General features: G+C 36.4%; 3 protein-coding genes across 4 annotated transcripts; all 3 read left to right on the top strand.

Moving 5' to 3' along the window:
• The first annotated feature begins 5,673 nt into the window (after positions 1-5,673).
• On the top strand, positions 5,674-10,636 carry LOC306985607 (trypsin). 2 transcript variants are annotated; one of them, XM_079588046.1, is made up of 6 exons: positions 5,674-5,912; positions 6,185-6,243; positions 6,578-6,728; positions 6,817-6,958; positions 8,173-8,433; positions 9,724-10,636. In XM_079588046.1, the coding sequence occupies exons 1-6, from the start codon at positions 5,749-5,751 to the stop codon at positions 9,871-9,873; spliced, it is 927 nt and encodes a 308-aa protein (XP_079444172.1). In that variant the 5' UTR covers positions 5,674-5,748; the 3' UTR covers positions 9,874-10,636. The 2 variants fall into 2 exon arrangements, with proteins under 2 accessions (XP_079444172.1, XP_079444173.1); XM_079588047.1 differs by having other exon boundaries at positions 5,787-5,929.
• On the top strand, positions 10,597-12,766 carry cdaa (cytidine deaminase a). The gene is made up of 4 exons (XM_079588057.1): positions 10,597-11,254; positions 11,497-11,608; positions 11,702-11,759; positions 12,408-12,766. Exons 1-4 carry the CDS (start codon positions 11,083-11,085, stop codon positions 12,528-12,530), a joined length of 465 nt encoding a protein of 154 aa, XP_079444183.1. The 5' UTR covers positions 10,597-11,082; the 3' UTR covers positions 12,531-12,766.
• Positions 12,757-18,811, top strand: pink1 (PTEN induced kinase 1). Its single transcript, XM_079588037.1, has 8 exons — positions 12,757-13,273; positions 14,732-14,998; positions 15,146-15,249; positions 15,333-15,515; positions 16,386-16,549; positions 16,656-16,780; positions 16,912-17,142; positions 17,733-18,811. Exons 1-8 carry the CDS (start codon positions 12,917-12,919, stop codon positions 18,021-18,023), a joined length of 1,722 nt encoding a protein of 573 aa, XP_079444163.1. The 5' UTR covers positions 12,757-12,916; the 3' UTR covers positions 18,024-18,811.
• The last annotated feature ends 166 nt before the right edge of the window (positions 18,812-18,977 follow it).

Here is an 18,977-nt window from a genome sequence, read left to right as displayed (position 1 = left end):
CCTCCTTTAAATAAGTGTAGCCAATTATTTTATTTAATTTGCTAAATTATTCCAAAACATACAATTTTACATAATCTTGTGGAATAACAGATGCCATTCACTGGAATTATCAAACTACAGCTGATGACCCATTAGACTTTACTTGACTTTACTTCACTTTAGTTGTAGATGAGGTTTTGTTAAAGGGGTGGTTGATTGCGATTTCACTTTTTTCATTTTAAATAGTGTGTAATGTTGCTGTTGGTGCATGAACAGTATCTGCAAAATGCTGCGCTGAAAGTTCAACGTAAGCAGATATATTGTCTTTAAAAATCAGGAAGTTTAATGCCTACAAAACCGACTCGAATGGGACTACAACGAGATACTTCCCGGGTTTTATACGTAGCTAACCCATACATTTACATCAACCCTCCCTCCGGAATATGCAAAAAATGGGGCGTGGCCATATTTCTGCGGCGTTGTGGAAGAGGAAGAATTATAGTGGAGAGCTGTAGCCATGCCGTCGAAAGTGTGTTATTTTCACCCAGCTGTCATGTCTTCGGTGTTCGGGCTTCTTATGGACGCTGTAGTTCGTCAACAATGGCTACAATTTCTGTTTTATTATGTTCCTGAAAATTACAATCGTAGCTCTCTGTGCTGCGCATTTTACGGAAGACAGCTTCCAGAATCTCCACGAATTCAATGCCGGATTAAACAAGTAACTGTTACTAAAACATAAAGCAGTTCCAACTTTAAACGCAGAGGCAGCCGTTGTTGGGCCACAACCTGTAAGTAAGACTTAATAATTTTAAATGTTTGCATGTATAATTTCAGACGTAATGTTTTAGTTTTATCAGGGACGTAAACAAATGCCAGCGCTCGCGTTATAGCCACTTAGTTATGCTATTTCGTGTGTCTATGACAAACGCGTACAAACATTTTGAACCTGCAATTTGTAATTATGTACTAATTTTGTAAATGTATTTTCCATGTATAGCCTACTTTATGAAGTAATTTTTCGATTTGATCAAGAACGTAGGCTAAACCAAAGCCAAAGCTGTTTGTTTATAGTAGCCAGTTAGTTCGATGCTATTTTGTGTGTAAGACAAACGTGTAAAGTAAAAAAATATATATATGTAATCGCAACAGCAAACTTCAGCTGCGGTATATCTCAGTCATTTATTATATTAAATGTTTAATCAGGAGAAAACCGTATCTCAAAAGCTAACAAGTGTCAGCAGTGGCATTTTCAAGTAACAGCGTATCGAAATTATTATATAATAATAGTAGAATAGAATAATAATAATAATAAAAATGTACCATTCAGAAACGTTTTGTAAGAGCCGTGTTTGGGGAGGTTCTGCTTGACTCTCTTCATTGCCGCTTTCTGGGTCTGACTCTGGCTCAAACTGTACGGCAGTATTGAAACCATTATTTACATTTGACCGGAGCACATGTAACTTTCGCCCGTAAAGGTGATGGGCGTGAAGTTTCCGGACAACGTGCACTGCGCAGTTTAGCCAATTACAACACACCGGCCCAACTAACCAATCTGAGCCCATGCCTGTTTCTGAGGGAGTGGTTTCATAGAATCAGGAAGTCAACCGGTCGTTCAAATGACAGAGGAGAAAGCGGCTTACAATAAAGGTGAAATTTATGAAAAATAAGGCTTAAAAAAGAAAAAGAAAAACGAAGACATGTTATATTGCACCCCATAAATACAATCATGCAAAGAAAAAAAGCAGTAAACCACCCCTTTAAAGCTACAATATGTCTCTTTTTTTTGCGCCGCTAGGGGTCGCTGACCTCTTACAATAACAAAGGCGTAGGTTTATGACGCAGTGACGAGCTGAATGCTGGGACTTGCTGTCAAGCTGATGGATCTAATAATGTTAATGGATGAGTGAAAACATTCATGTTTTTTAACATTATTGTGGTATAGATTGCTAATAGACAGATATCACATGCGAGTCCCGTGGATATAAAGGAAAAATAATTCATTCTACCGAACTACCCGCCAGTGCTGAATTACTACTCGCACAGGTCAGTTTATTTGACGAATTAAACTTGTGAGGTAACGCAGCGCTGTTTCACTTGGTCTAACGTTACACTATCATACTAAACAGCAAGTGTTGAAAGTTATAATGTTATTCTATGTGTTAGTTTGTTTACTATATGAAACTAGCAGCTTACTAGTAAGCTAGATCAACATTAGAATAACATACAGATCATATTCTAATATTTCATCATGTTGAGCTATATACCATTGATTTGTTTTATGTACATTTGCTCACCTGTCTAATAAAGTATGTGCAAGAGCGGTGTCGCTGTCAAGTCGTGAAGCTCTGTCAAGTCTAAGTTTGTCACGGATGTGACACTCTCGGCATCTCGAAAACACCACGCTGATATTGAGCCTCATTTTAGTTCTCCTTTTTTGTCACAAAGTCTGCTCGCCATGGTCCATAATATTTGAACGAAATAAGAACAGCGTGCCGCTAAACGTTACGCACTACGCAGTTGTCCACATCTGTCGCCATGGTTACGTCATGGCTATGGCTGTACGAGCGGAAACCGAGGATAGCGCGGATATTGCGTCATTAACAGGTGACATTTTTTTCCGGGACGGGCCATTATTTAAAATTGGCTTTTGGGATATTGTAAGTAAACAACTGCAGGAAATAAATCACACTGTGCAAGTGATTTTTGGATATTTTATTACAAAATTCTTACATATTGTACCTTTAAAATTGTGAGACTCATTTCCGATTTTTTATTTTATTTTATTTTATATTTATTTATATTATTTTATATTCAAGTTCTATTCATTTTCAAAATTATTCCAAACCATAAAATTCTACATAATTATGTGGAATAACTTTAGATGACGTTCGCTGGAATTATAACTACAGCTGATACCTAGTTAATTTATTTTGTTTTACTGACCATAGATAATATAAAATCAACCTCACCTTTTGTGTTAAAGAAGGAAAAATGTACAGCATTGCACACTGACAAAAACAGATAACAATATTTACTGTAAACAAACAAAAACTATGTGCATGCATAGTTCTATAAACAAAGTTTCAATACTGATGTATCAAATGAAACAAATCAGTATTGAGACACTCCTGAGACGACCTGATTTTATCTTCATGTTCGGTAAAGCTCCTATAATGTCAAACTTTTCCCAAGAGAGAGTCTTAAAGCAGTTCTGTAAGCGGCCAACCGTTGTTTTGATCAAACTCCCACAGTCTCTCAGAGTGGGTGTGAGTTGGAGGATGAAGGATTGCACACAATAAGATGGTGTGAAGTGGGATGTGTTTGCAGGGAAAAGCACGTTGTCAGACAAAACAAACAAGTTAAATAAATTATAGTCTGTCTGGCTATGTGATATGCAACTCTGCAGGTGCATATATACAGATATAAATATATATCTGGGAAATAATGTGTTTATTATGTGCCTCAGAATATAATGCATTCATTTAATGTCAGAGAGGAACTGATTCATTTCATTTAAAGCTGAGAACAATATTTAATGTCACAAATAGCAACCATTCATAGTTACTCAGTTTCAATCAAGGAATAAAATCAAAACTAGGCATGACTTCTCAGTACCATTAAATCATAATTTCCTCAATAACCACATTGCTTATTAAAATATAAACATTTACTTGAACAACTGCTGCTTTTATAGCACATTTTGATCCGCTAAACTGGCGACAAATAGCTTATTATAAAGATTATTGATGTGACATGACGTGGATGTCTTGTCACATTATACTTTTGATGCGTTTTGATTTCAGTTTCAAGGACTTCTAGTATGCTTATCATTGTTTCCTGTTTCCTTTGTTTCATTTTCCCGCTCAATGGCTGCGTCTGAAATCGCATACTCTCTTGAGAAGGTACTTTTTTTGAATAAGTAATTACTTCACGACCGCTAAAAAGTACATTCTGTATAGTATGAGTGTGTGTAGTATCAATGTAATCCGGACTAACTACATTCGCCATGTTGTCATTTATCATGTGACCTACCAGCGTCGCTTCACTGCCATTCATAAATCCTCCCCCGTGGCCTCATGGGATTGTAAAGTGTCCATCGTATGCACACTTCAGAATCTCGCCCGAAGTAGTAGGTCATCCAGGTACTTGTCACTCACTCTTTTATGAGTACTGTGAATTCGGACATACTTCTTTTGTCACATACTGTTTTTCGCCTACTATATAGTAGGGAAGTATGCGATTTCGGATGCAGTTTGTTTGTTCCCTTCAGTTTGTTCTGTTTCTATTCTGTGTTGTTTGTGCCCTGCTTTTTCTTTGAGTTTTCTAGTATTGGATTAACTGACTTTACATTGTTTAAAGGGTAACTGTCGCCAAAATTGAACAGGCTCTTTTTGTTAATCTACCCCTGTCAAACTTTCATGTAAAAGCATAACTAGAAAGGAAACGCCACTTTTAAGATTGACCGTATTTTCGTTTTTTTGGTCAAAACGCCTTTTGAATGGGAGTGCTAGGGGCACTTCTATAATAGCATCAAAATCGTTATTTTTAAAACACTAAGGCGGCTCGACACAACATGAAACTGTGCTTGAAGTATTGAATTCAGTGTTTGTGTACAGAGTTTACTAAAAAGAAAGGTTTTGTACGACTCACTTTATCAGTTAGTGTTTCCGGTGGCTGGAATTTTGTCAGTCAAAAGTAGTCGATCTCCGAATGCAACGTAATGAACTGACTCCATATGAGGAAATGTCATGAACTTGTAATTCCAATGAAAAGCATGATCACTAAGACACTTAGAATTTATATGGAAACAAGATTTAGGAGCTTTCCATCTTTACTCCCCTCATGTTACGTTGCATTCGGAGACGTATTTGCATTGCATTTATTTTTGGTAAACTCTGTGTACACAAACAATGTTGTCAATGCTCGAGTTCATGTGTAGAGCCCCTGGTGATACTTCAAGCAGAGTTTTATGTTGTGTCGAGCCTCCTTAGTGTTTTAAAAATAGCGATTTTTGATGCTATCATTGTAGTACCCCTAGCAAAAATACGGTCCTCCTTAAAAGTGGCGTTTCCATTCTAATTATGCTTTTTACACGAAAGTTTAACTCGGGTAGATTAACAAAAAGAGCCTAGGTTCAATTTTGGCGACAGTTACCCTTTAATAAATACACAGCACTTCGATCACGCCTGTGCATCTCATGTTCTTCATTAGACTTAAAGGGATAGTTCACCCAAAAATGTTATTCTGTCATCATTTACTCACCCTCATGTTGTTCCAAACCGGTATGAGTTTCTTTCTTCTGTTGAACACAAAAGAAGATATTTTGAAGAATGTTAGTAACCAAGCAGTTGATGAACCCATTGACTTCCATAGTGCCCCCCCCTCCCTTTTTTATATCTTGTTTTGTGTAGAAATGACAACAACTTGAGTGTAAATGATAACAACATTTTCATTTTTGGGTGAACTATCCCTTTAAAACTTGACAGGTCTTTTGTAATTTTGAAAAATGTCAGGCTCCAATTTGGAAAATCTTTATGTTCTGGGAAGGAGGGCGTACAATTAGTATGCTAAAGACAGTCACATGTAATTTCCGAGAAACATGTTTTTAGAAGGTCTTTCTGTCCATGTAACTCAAGCTTGCAATATTTTGAAACTCTTTGACAACACCCACAGTACTTGTATTTAACGCTGCCATTGAAATGAATGAACAGGGTGTTGTTTCTCAACACCAGCACACAATAAGTGATCATAAAGAGCGTTGAATCAGATATGCATGACACTGAGGGACTTTGTCAGGTACTAGGTCAGTGTCTCTTTTACTGTGGGATAAACGTACAATTTGTTGTTTCGCATGGATATGGGGTCATTATAAAAAGCTCAGAACAGAACAGAGAACAGAAATCAGCAGTTGGAGGTCCTTCAAGGCTCGAGAGGTGAGGAATTATCACTGGTGAGTCTTTCCTTCTCGTCACGTATGTGTACTAGGCATTCGAGTATCTTGTAATACAGTAATCAACTTGTCAAAAAAGTGACACGATCTCTTGTTCTGCACTCTTGAACTGTATCAGGTTGCTATTGTACAGTTTTGAAGGATGCATGCAGACATGAAGACCGTTTCATTCTAAGCATTGGGAGACTCGTTTTCATTTATTACAGGCTTTCACAATTTCTACCTTGTGTTTCCGATGCTTTTTTCTCGTTACAGTGCTGAAAGAATGGCTCAGTTATTGTGGGTATTTCTTGTGCTCGCTGTAACGGTCCGAGGTAAGCAATTCAATTCTTCATTAAATAGCAGTTATTTGACTCCTTATACCATTATATGCACACTTTTAATTTAAATTAAGTCTGATCCACGTTAGAAGTTTCAGTAGCATTCAATATGAAGTCATGATTTTTTTAAATGCACATTAATAATCACATATAAATGTTAATAATCATAAACAAGCTAAAGTCGAGTGTTAACATGGTTTATGGATCAATGGTTTTCTGATGGAGTAACAGAAATAGCAGAACGCATTTTAACTTGATCTAATCTATGTTCTTCTAAAATTATGGATATAGAGCAAAATGTGAATAACACACACTTTATCTTGACTAGATACATTACCACAAAGGATCATCGGGGGTCAAGAGGTCGTGCCGTACTCCATCAAGTACCAGGTGTCTCTTCAGGTCGACAGGAAGCATTTCTGTGGAGGAACCCTCATTCAGCCGCAGTGGGTGGTGTCTGCTGCCCACTGCTGGAGACCGTACGCCAACACGCCCGCTTCACTGACAAGCTTTTCAAACAAACAATTTATTATGTTATTTCATGCAAAATTGTATTTGGATCCACAGGGCCAGTGTAATTCAGGTGGTGCTGAGTGAGCACAGTCTCGCTGTAGAAGAGGGATTTGAGCAAGTTTATAACGCCTCCAGAGTCTTCAGTCATTTTGCCTACAATCCAAAAACTTTTAACAATGACATCATGCTCATTAGGGTAAGAAACATTGTAACAAATACTAGAAACTACTTTGTCTCATATACAAATACTGACTCAAGAGGAATGCTGCTACAGAAATTATTTTTTGTTTGTTTGATAATTTCTCCAATATCCCTGTTTAATCTGCAATTATCAATTGATACCTGTATTTTTAACAACCTCATATTATAATTAGTGCTGTCAAATCGATTAATCGTGATCAATCGCATCTAACATAAGTCTTTGTTTACATAATATATGTGTGTGTAGCCTATATATATTATTATATTTATATATATTAATATATATGCGTGTGTGTGTGTGATGTCTATACACGCGCGCGTGCACACACACACACGCATAGGCATACATATATATATTTATACACACACACACACACACACACACACACACACACACACACACACACACACTGTATATATACAGTGCTTAGCATAAGTGAACACACCCATGCTAAAGTTGACTAAAAGGAGGAATAAACAATCATCTTTTGGAAATTGATCTTAATGTCTTCATTTAAAAAAAAGTATGAAAAAGCCAACCTTTAAGGACACACATTTTCTTTGTGAATGAAAAATGTATTGTAAATAAATAAATAATCTTCCTTAAAATACAGGGTGCATAAGTCAGGACACTCCAATGTTAAATTCCCATATTTGATTTTTAAAGGCCGGTTATTTCATGGATCCAGGATACTTTGCATCCTGATAAAGTTCCCTTGGTCTTTGGAATTAAAATAGCTCTACATCATCACACACCCTTCACCATACCTAGAGATTGGCATGGTTTTATTTCAGCCTAATAGCTGGTTTGATTTGCATTGAGAGATTATTTTATGGAGAGTACCCCATGCCAATCTCTAGGTATGGTGAAGGGTATGTGATGATCACAAGAATAATCAGTATTTAGTTTATGTTTACACACTGTTTGCCAAGCTCTAGACCAGATCCAAGTCTCCAAACACAGGAGAGTCTTTCAAAACATTGCTCTTTTGGTTTGAGCAGCTTCTGGCTCAACCTGAACCAATGACGTGAGCTCTGGGGCGGGACTATCTGTTTGTTTGGCCAATGACAGATGGGGAGAGTGTTTTTAGGGAAACCTGTTTGGAAACTGTCATTATATTTGCAATTTCTGCAGAAATTATCTTATTTATTATCTTATTATTAAATAAATGAAATTATTTAAATTTCATCTTGTTTATTTTTCCCCAGCTCAGTGTTCCAGCTCAGATTAACGCTAACGTTCAGCCGGCCTCAGTGCCCACCTTTCTAGACACACCTGATTTAGTCGGAGGACTCAGCTGCACCGTGAGCGGATGGGGAGTGACAAAAATCTACAGCTTCTATCTGTCACCGAATCTGCGTGCGGTGGATGTGGAGATCATCCCCAGCTGCCAATACTACTACTACTACAGAATCAACGACAACATGATCTGCGCAGGCTCGCGCTTCGGTGGGAAAGACTCCTGCCAGGTAATCAGAGCTTTCAGTGCAAATGAGTGCAAATCTCATTTACACAACACTAGTGACCGCAAATGGAATAGAGTGCAACCGTGAAAAAAGTGTAGAGAATTGACCCTTCGCAGGGAGTTTGATTGACATGTGATCTGACCAATCATACTTCGCCCTACCCTCCACCATTTTGTCCGACAAAGCAGTCAGACGAGTTAGTAGATTAACATGGGAGGATTTGAACTTGATAAGGACTGAGTGTACTGACGCCTTTCCGCGGTTAAAACAACATCCCTTCTTATGTTCGTTCATGTTTATTTGATGCTATAAATTAACTAGAAGGAAGAGATGATCGGTTCACGAGCAGCTTTAACTGAGGCTCTAGTCTACAGCGATCTGTCAGACACATTAAAGAGCCACAAAATTTCAATTTACATCATTAGCATGCTTCATGGGAGTGGGCGGATGCTAAAAAGTTCATTTGGCGTGATTTGCTTGTTTCGACGCTCTGATTGGTGGGGATTTCTCTGCAGAATCATGGGTAATGTAGTTGTTCACCAGGAATTCCGCTTTTAAACAAATAAATAAAAGATGGGCTGAAGTAATGCAGGTCGATGGCAAATACAATCTAATAACAACCTCATAGCCCACGGTGTCTAAAAATCAATTCCACTACGGAGAAAATAAATGAGATTTCTTTTTATACTTATTTCAAGTAACAACAACACAATTTTTTTTGAATGGTTTTAGTTTCAGTTAATAACCCTGATTTGGTGCAATCTGTTCAAATTCAGCCCTTCCTGAATTTAGCTTGACCCCTCACACACCTGCTTTGTCACGGAAATATGCGGTTTCCCTAATTTATGATCGCACACAATCCCTCCCAAGGGTCCCGCCAATGGGTTTTCTTTGAAAAGGGCATTCTGGGAATAAGGGTGCGGTCAACTGCTGACAATTCAGGGAGATGGTAGATGTAATCTGATATGGCACAGCTTTTCAGGGCTTTATGTTCAGACTCTTTATGTGATATCTGTATGAATTCACTGTAGATAATATCTATAGAAACAAAGAAAAAATTGGCTTAAACTACAGAATAACAAACATGCAGTGGGATCCAAAAATGTGAGACCCCATTTTTATTTTCTCGATTTAATTGGAAAAAAATACGTTTTTAGTGTTTACAAATGTTGTAAACAATTTGACTTTGAAGAATGTGAAAACAGAAAAATTCGAATGTACTGTATATACTATATTCTGCTTCCATTACATTGTTCAATAATTACAATAATCTCTTATTGCCGTCTTTCACAGGGAGATTCGGGTGGCCCTCTCATTTGTGATGGGAAATTGGAAGGCATTGTTTCATGGGGAATCGGCTGTGCTCTTCCGTACTATCCTGGTGTCTACACAAAAGTCAGGAACTACGCCCGCTGGATCGACTGGCTCATCACCGCTGATTAAAACACATGAGTTAAAACACATGTTCAGCTTAATGTGCGAAGACTTTCCTTAAATCAGAATTGAGAAAAAGGATGTAATTTAACAATAAATCCTACTTCGAGTACTGATCCATTCACATTATTCCATCCAGAATCCAGAGGGTTATAGAGTAACATGCATATTTTGGGCTTTTTAAAAGCATTAATGCTTAAAATAACTTTATTTTATCTTTTACAGTAATGGCCCTTTTTCATTTATATTTCTATGCTATGTTTTAAAGTAACACAACTGACTGAATTTGTTTCTCATTCCTCTTTTGATCTAAACGATTTTGCATAATAGTTCACTTTAAAATGAAAATTCTGTCATCATTTACTCACCCTCAAGTTGTTTCAAACCTACTTCCCTACTATAAAGTCAATGGGGTCCATCAACTGTTTAATTGCCAACATTCTTCAAAATATCTTCTTTTGTGTTCAGAGGAAAGAAACTTTTGTTTACTATATACAGGTTTGAAACAACTTGAGGGTGAGTAAATGATGACAGATTTTTTCATTTTTAAGTGAACTATCCCTTTACATGCTTGAATTTATGTAGGCAAATATAAACTGTGACTGTATGAATTTCTTTACAAAACGTGTATCAACTTGTATCAATACAATTTAAAAAGCATCCCATGATGCACCTCGTGAGAGACTGTCATGTAAGAAATCCAGCTGTCGACAAGATTGATGAGACTGGCACAGTCACGTTTTTAAATACATAAAGTTTACAACAAGCTCTTATACGTGTGTCTTTATTGCAGTCATTTCATCATGAGTGTCTGAACTCTGGACTGAGAAAAAGGATCATCTTTACTCATGCGTCTGGTTACTTACAAAGCTAAGCTTTAACTAAATTAAATATTTTCTATGAGAATATATGCTTAAACCACATTTAGGCAAGTGAAAAATGTGTTATTTATGATGTTAAGCGTGCTCTGTCTAATGATTGTCAGAACGGTGCAATGCACATTCCTGTTCGTGGAAATCTGCATATATCCCCACACGGGGGAATGTATATGAATAAAGTAAATGGGAATTATGCGAGATATGTTGACATTGTTCAATGTCAAAGAGTCATTGCATCACTAATGTCCTCCTTTAACACACACACACACACACACACACACACACACACACACACACACACACACACACACACACACACATTAACTTGTGACTTGAGGCCATGCACTGCCTGTCTTTTGAAACAGAGTCTCCAGTCAGCAGAGTTATGAATAGCTGGAGCCCACAAGCGCTTGTTCAGAAATCTCTGGAAGCCAGAAATTTTGCGTACTGTCCCTACAGCAAGTTCAGGGTTGGAGCAGCTGTCTTAACAAGCACTGGAAGCGTGTTCACAGGTGGGACACTCTTACACACTTCTAAAAACAAGTGTAGTTATATATATTGAAACCTATACATGTATACCATTCAAACGTTTTACAAATACAAAAAAATAACTTTAAAAATATATACATATTTAATTTGCATATGCTAAATGGATGCTCTAAAAGGAAACCAGACAGGCAATGTGAGACGTATATAAATCAAGATCTCAGTTTTGTTCATGGTTCATCAGTATATGGTGATGTTCTGTTTACAGGTTGTAATGTAGAGAATGCGTGCTACTCGGCTGGATTGTGTGCTGAGAGGACTGCTATCTCTAAAGCTGTGTCTGAGGGACATACCACCTTCAAAGCCATCGCAATTGCCAGGTGTTTATATATATATGTATGTATTGGCTGAAGAAGTTTAAGCACATATATACTGTTGAGTTATATTCCTAGTGTACATTGTGTTTTGTGCAGTGACCTTGAAGATCGGGTTATTTCTCCATGTGGAGGCTGCAGGCAGTTCATGAGAGAGGTTAGTTCTTCTAAAAATTAAAGGTTACACTTTTATTTGAATGTGTCTGTTACAGTGTAATTATGCATTGAAGTACTGCGTAATAATAAACTGTACTTACTATGGGGTTAGGATTGGGGTAAGTTCAATCAACGTATGTTTAAGTAATTTCAACTTTGATTACGTTAAACTGACTTACATGTTTACACATTGATTTAGCTTATTTTGATGAGTTGATGCAATGTAAAAACATTGTTGTCATAACTTATTGATCATATTTTTTTTATACATGTACATGTAACGTATGGACACTATACAATAAAGTGTTACCAAATAAAATCATTGATAGTTGTCATTGTAATTATTATTACTATAATTGACAAAGACATAAAAACTTGCAGTTACTCTGTGGCAAGTCATCAGTCAGAACATGTCCAAAACATGAGTCATGACAAACTGCACATTTAGAAATGAAAGAAATTGTGAAATTTAGGTGTGGCCTAAATAAACACAAAATTGCATTAGAATATTGCAATAGAGTTATGCACAACAAATACTTTTAAACCTTTAATGCACAACAAATAATTGTTCTCCTTTCATCAACACTGTCAGTTAACAGAGTGGATATGTATGTTTTTCTTTTTTTGTTTGTTTTTTTGTTTTTTGCAGTTTGGCTCACAGTGGGACGTTTATCTTGCAAAATCTGATGGATCTTACAATCTGATGACAGTGGAGGAGCTCCTGCCATATTCATTTGGCCCTGAAGACCTGAGAGCAAAACCATTAGACTGATGACTTAAGAAACAAAGCTGAAATTATGATGCTGTGTTACAAAGCAAATGTGTAGGAGGATAGATAGTGTATTGAATGGATGTATGGTTCTATTATTTCGCAATGAAAACATACAGTAAATGTGTAAACTAATAATACATTCTGAACTGTTGTGTGGTTAATAATTGTCTCGCCGCGTCAAGATTTTTCGTACTTTTATTTTAAAATACATGCCACCTGGACTTTTATTGTGAAATACGTGCCTTCTGACTTTCATTTTGAAAAGGTTTTCGCCGACCAATCAGCATTACATAAACACTGTCCTTGAGAAATAATGCTGGGAGAAGTAAAGGGAGCCTAATTGTTTTTTCTGTTAACGCGAAATTTAGTTGTTTATTTGGCTCAAAATGTCAGTGAAACATGCACTCAGTCGGGGGTTGGAGCTGGCGAGGTCAGTTTTCCAGCTGGGTCTCTTCAAACCAGCCGGCCGTGTGGCAGCGAAGTTCCGCGGTGAGCGACTGCGTGTGTCCCGGCCGACACGCACCGTTCAGCCGCAGACCTTCTTGCCTGGCCGGTACCGTTTCTTCCGCCTGTCTCTCAGTGGGATGGCCGCCCAACTCCAGTCCGGCGCTTTTAGGAGAGTGGTTGGGGGTGGTTCACCCAGGAACAGGGCTGTTTTCCTGGCTTTTGGGGTGGGTTTAACGCTGATTGAACAGCAGTTGGAGGAGGACAGGACAAGCGTGGCTGTGTGTCAGAAGATACAGGTGACCACAGCATCCCATAAGAACACAACAATGACAACAGTTGTATATCAAATGATGATTATGATAATTGATCATTCCTGTAGCTCAAACAGTAGAACATGGTTATGGGGTTGATTCCCAGGGAATGCATGAACTGAAAAAAAAAATTCTTTGAATGCAAATGCAAAAAAAATGCGCAAATGCAAAAAACAAAACAAAAAAAACATGCATTTGACTGCATCTATAGTATTTATGTCCCTGTAAATCATTTATTTTATATGGACTTAAATAAATAGTTAAAGTGTGTGTGTGTGTGTGTGTGTGTGTGTGTGTGTGTGTCTCTCTCTCTCGTTATATTTGTTATATTAATCCTCTTGTACTGTTCGCTGGTCGGTCAAACATTACCATCTTTTATTATTATTTCAATGAAATGATTGTTCTATATTTTAGTTAGATAATGTTTTTTATATCATATATATATATATATATATATATAATTATTATTATTATTTATTATTATTTTTTTATTTTATTTTTTTATTTTTTTGTGGTAGTAGTTCTAATCAATTTATTCACTTTTTGACCATTGACCTGAAAATGAAATTTCCAACTTAAACGGTCACAAATCGTTGAAATTTGGTCTCTTTTTAAATGTTACTTGGCAGATTATTGCTGGGGTGAAAAAAGTTGTAAAAAGTGAACTTGAGTACGTTTTACTCTAAAACTGTGTGAAATTGGAGGTTGATGTATCAAAAAATTTGCTTTCAGTAATAATTTATTTGTGTGCACTGCAGTACTGAACGTTTCCAATAGATTAAAAAAATGACCGAACAGTATTGTTACACATAATCCTTGTTACACATAATTAAATGTAATAGTGAATGAAACAACAAGTTAAACAGGTCGTTAGTTGTCATAAACTACTTCGAAAAGTACTAAAAACTACCATAGTAGTAACCATAGGTTTTTACATGCCATTATTGATAAAATTATGTATTGCATCAGATTGCTAGTTACTTCTGGCAAACACACAGAAACAAACAATTATTCTCTTCTAGCTTGCTTCCTAATCTAATAAACCTGGCTTTGTAAATTACAAATGTTTGCTCTTTGATGAATTGCATTTGTTCCTCTTGTCTTTTGTAAGTCGCTTTGGATAAATGTATATAAATTGTACTTCTAAATTTTATTGAACCTAGTCAGTTTTGTAATTAAATAGGTTTAACCACAAGTACATATGCAAATGGTATGCAGAGAGTATTATAAATATATGTGAATGACATCTTATCAATTACATCTGTAATCCATTATAATTTGTCTGCAAGTGCATGCATTTCTTAGGAATATAACTTCTCCATTCTATTTTTTTTAAATGTTTTTTATCTTTAAAAATTATCCTGCTACAAAAACATTGCAAGTGTGTTTCAACTGCAATTACATTTTTATTTACATGTTCATTCAAATTTTTTCTCAATGTAGGCCGTATTCACTAAGAAGAGCTTCCAGAGCCCACTGAAGCCCTTTACCTCAGGGTACAGGTTGGAGGACTATGTCACTGGGAAACAGATCGGGAAAGGTTGCAGTGCAGCCGTGTATGAGGCAGCGGCTCCGTTCGCGGCCCCTGCGGAGAGAGAGAAGTGTTCGCTGGTGGACCTGAACCAGAAGGAAACTGGCAATAAGAAAGCAGGGCCGTTCCCTGCTACACCCAGCTTTCCTTTAGCAATGAAAATGATGTGGAACATTGGGGTGAGAAGTTACAGCATTTGAGCATTATATTAATGAAAGGAGAAATTATTTAGCATTTTGTGTAGAATACATATTACATAGAGTATTCCAGAACACATCAACAGGTTTTTCTAATGGCAGACTGAACATTTTGATACTGTCCTGTAGGCTAGTTCATCAAGTGACGCCATCCTCCGCTCTATGTCTATGGAGTTGGTCCCTGCATGTCCACGTGCCTTATCCAAAGAGCAAGAAGAGATTGCTTTGGACGGGTGAGTTTGTATGTGAACTTTAGCAGTACAACACGGCCTTAAAATACACTGAGTCATTGCCAGTGGCTTTGCTATTTTTACAGGCACTTTGGAACAGCGCCTAAACGGCTGACCGCTCATCCCAACGTGATCACAGTGTACCGGGCCTTCACCGGGGAGGTCCCGCTGCTGCCTGGAGCTCAGGAGGAGTACCCTGCTGTCCTGCCTTACCGACTCAATCCACAGGGTTTGGGCAGGAATCGAACTCTGTTCCTGGTCATGAAGAAGTGAGGAAGCTTATAAAATAAAAATAAAAAAGTAATAATAATTCATTAGAATACTAATAGCAATAAATATGATTTTATGTATTTATTATAAAAAATAAATGTATTATGAAATTATGGTACATAAATAGAACACAAATAATAAAAAAGAATCCTTAATTAAAAAAGAATAATTAATACAAATAATAATATTTATTTTCATAAAAAATATGATACAAATTATAATAAATATAACAATACATAACAAATAATAATAGTAGTAATAATTATATGTAAATATTATACAATTATTATGAAAATAAATAAAACTTTATAATTGATAATAATAATGAATACAATTATTATTTATTACAATATTACAATTATTAATAGTTATATTTATTTTCATAAAAACTGAAATAATAATGAATGATAGCAGTAATAATTATATTTATTATAAAAATAAATCAAAATAAATACTAAAACAATAAGAATAATAATTCATCATAATTATTACATGTATTTATTATAGAATGTATTATTCAAAATAATACAATAGTAATAATTGTTATTATATTTTATATTTATTATGCATTATTAAATTAATAAAGACATGAAATAATAATAATTATTATTATTTATTATATTTTATATATATATATATATATATATATATATATACATAAATATATATATATATATATATATATATAAATAAATAATGATATTTATTTAGAAAATATATAAAAAAATAAATATATATATTTAGGCTATATATAAATAAAAGATCCAGTGAGATACAAGTTTTTGCAGGCTTTTAGACTAATTTTCTGATGAATGGTGGTTGTGGTCATTTTTTAATCTGATAAATGTCTTGATGTGCCTGTGCTGTAGTTACCCATACACCCTGCGGCAGTACCTGAAGGAGTGTGAGCCGAACCTCATGCAGGCCTCTCTCATGTTGCTGCAGCTGCTGGAAGGGGTGGACCACCTGTGCAGACAGGGCATCGCTCACAGAGACCTCAAATCAGACAATGTGCTCGTGGAATATGACAGCAGTAAGAGTCTCAAGACATTGCAGACAGTTTTTAGACCAATGTAGACTTGCAGTATTGTGCAGCGTTAGGTAAATCATGCTGTTACGTGTTTTTATTTCTTGTAAAGCGGGGTGTCCCAGACTGGTGATCACTGACTTTGGGTGCTGTCTGGCAGAGGATTTGGGCCTCAAACTGCCCTTCGAAAGCAGCTCGATCTACAGAGGAGGAAACTCCTGTCTGATGGCACCTGAGGTGAGAAACTTCAGGAATTACTCTTGAAACATGACGCGTCGGCTAAGATGTCTCATATGCTCACCAGGGCTGCATTTATTTAATCAAAAATGCATGATATATAATTATGCTAACTTTCCTTGATCTTCTAGGTGGTCACAGCAGTCCCAGGTCGAGGGGTGACGATTGATTACAGTAAAGCAGATGTCTGGGCCGTAGGGGCGATCGCCTATGAGCTCTTCGGTCAGCCAAACCCCTTCTACAGCTCACAGGGGCTGGAGAGCCGCACCTATCAGGAAACACAACTCCATCCTCTTCCTCCTGCTGTTCCTGCTGATGTTCAGCTAGTAGTGAAGCTCCTGCTACACAGAAACACTCGCAAGGTATAACCCTCACCACCACTAAACAGTACCGCATATTCTGGGAAAAGAAAGTGGGTTAAATGAAAATATCTGCTTTGAATATTTTTTAAAAAAGTTTTACAAAACATGGTTAATCTATTTTTTTAAATATATATATACATATAATTTCAGAGGGTTCATGTACATTGGAGAAAAACTTACTGGTCCTAAAATGTTAATTTTAAGCAAATATAATTTTGACCTGTGTATATATAATTAAAGCAAATATTATTTTAAAATATGACCTATGTTTTTGACAGAGTTTTTAACCTTGTGATCTTCATTCAGATCACATGACAAATTTGCATACATTTTATATATATATATATATTAATTATTTTATTATTATAACTATTACTAGTCATTTTTTATTGTTATATTATGATCATGTAGTTTTTGGTTTTTTAAAAAGTAAAAATAAAACGTAATAAAAATAAATTCTGCGTCTCAGTTATTTGACATGTACCCATAGAAACTCATCATCACTTCAGACTTGACTTAGAACTCTGACCTAGAAGATAAACCTGTTCATTACCTGATTTCTGATCATTTTTTTCTTCTCTCGGTTCCAGCGGCCCAGTGCACGTGTGGCCGCTAACATGCTTCACATCAGCCTGTGGGGCAAGCGTGTCTTGGCCAGCTTGGATCGGGCCAGAATGGATAAAATGATGGACTGGCTGCTGTGTCAGTCTGCCGTGGTTCTCCTGAAGAGTCGTGGGACCAGCGGAAGCTCTGTGGAAACTGAACTCCAGAGATCCTTCCTCGCCAACATAGAGCTGGAGGACGTCCGCACCGCTGTCAGCTTCCTCATGTATGGACAAGAGCAGTGGCACGCTCTGCTCATGCACTACCCTGAACTATAGTGTGTGTGTGTGTGTGTGTGTGTGTGTGTGTGTGTGTGTGTGTGTGTTTACTGTAGAAACAAGCACAGCTGATTACCAAGTGAGTGATCATTTTTACAAGCTGTTACTTTCATTTCTTTCTGTAGACGGTGAAAGCACTTTTAACTTTTATGCGTATCATATTTTGAAATTGACAATTTATGCATTTGCACTTTTCACTATATCTAAGAATACTTTATGCAGTTTAGAATAAGCATATCAGCATAACCACTCTGACAGGATATATTCAGTTCAAACCAGGTACAAACTCATGCATAATTAATAGTGCATTACTATACACTTTATATCAATGTATACAGAGTATTACTTAAGAAAAATTAGGCAAATTAATGCAGAATAAATTGAAAAGGTTTATGCTTTTCTGACAGGATATTTAATGTGAATTTGATATGATCCTTGATGACTGATTGTGTCATGAAACATTGGTGTTGTTTACCAGAATGGAGTTGATTGGAGAGGTTGGGAAAAAATTGTTGGGATTTGTTATGTAATTTGAAAAGTAAAGACATGATCCATGATGTCAGAGGTGGAGCAAGTTTTTATGTTTTGATAAGTTCATGACACAGTCTTTGAAATAACACGTTCAGATAAATTGTACAATAAGACCAGGCATTGTGCATTGTAGAGAGACTTTTAAATGCATGTTGACTTTATAATGTATATCCTGGAAAGAAGCCAAAAAGAAGAGTTTGAAAACTGTACTCTTGTCTGACTTTTGCAATGTGGTAATAAAACAGTTTGGTGATTGATTGGTTATTTTTGATGGGTTTTTAAAAGCATGTGTAGCCTACATACACTGCAGTATATTATCATTGTAATATTTGCATTACCTTTGGATAAAATGGCAAAGGCATTTCCCAAGAAGTATGGGCATATTGCTCCAGTCCGCCTGGGAATTAAGTATGCATAAGCTAC

Source organism: Phoxinus phoxinus (genome assembly GCF_949152265.1).
Source record: "Phoxinus phoxinus genome assembly, chromosome: 18".
In the NCBI taxonomy this organism is placed as follows: domain Eukaryota; kingdom Metazoa; phylum Chordata; class Actinopteri; order Cypriniformes; family Leuciscidae; genus Phoxinus; species Phoxinus phoxinus.
The sequence above is the reverse complement of the archived record's forward strand: the minus strand, read 5'-3'. Positions and strand labels throughout refer to the sequence as shown.

Excerpts from the sequence above, each read along its gene's own strand:
- cdaa (XM_079588057.1), top strand. The coding sequence starts at position 11,083 with ATGCACTGCCTGTCTTTTGAAACAGAGTCTCCAGTCAGCAGAGTTATG. Across the intron at positions 11,609-11,701 it reads AAAGCCATCGCAATTGCCAG|TGACCTTGAAGATCGGGTTA; the intron begins GTGTTTATATAT and ends TGTTTTGTGCAG. Across the intron at positions 11,760-12,407 it reads GCAGGCAGTTCATGAGAGAG|TTTGGCTCACAGTGGGACGT; the intron begins GTTAGTTCTTCT and ends TGTTTTTTGCAG.
- pink1 (XM_079588037.1), top strand. The coding sequence starts at position 12,917 with ATGTCAGTGAAACATGCACTCAGTCGGGGGTTGGAGCTGGCGAGGTCA. Across the intron at positions 16,781-16,911 it reads CCTGTCTGATGGCACCTGAG|GTGGTCACAGCAGTCCCAGG; the intron begins GTGAGAAACTTC and ends TTGATCTTCTAG. Across the intron at positions 17,143-17,732 it reads TACACAGAAACACTCGCAAG|CGGCCCAGTGCACGTGTGGC; the intron begins GTATAACCCTCA and ends TCTCGGTTCCAG.
- LOC306985607 (XM_079588046.1), top strand. The coding sequence starts at position 5,749 with ATGCATGACACTGAGGGACTTTGTCAGGTACTAGGTCAGTGTCTCTTT. Across the intron at positions 5,913-6,184 it reads GGTCCTTCAAGGCTCGAGAG|TGCTGAAAGAATGGCTCAGT; the intron begins GTGAGGAATTAT and ends TTCTCGTTACAG. Across the intron at positions 6,729-6,816 it reads GCTGCCCACTGCTGGAGACC|GGCCAGTGTAATTCAGGTGG; the intron begins GTACGCCAACAC and ends TTGGATCCACAG.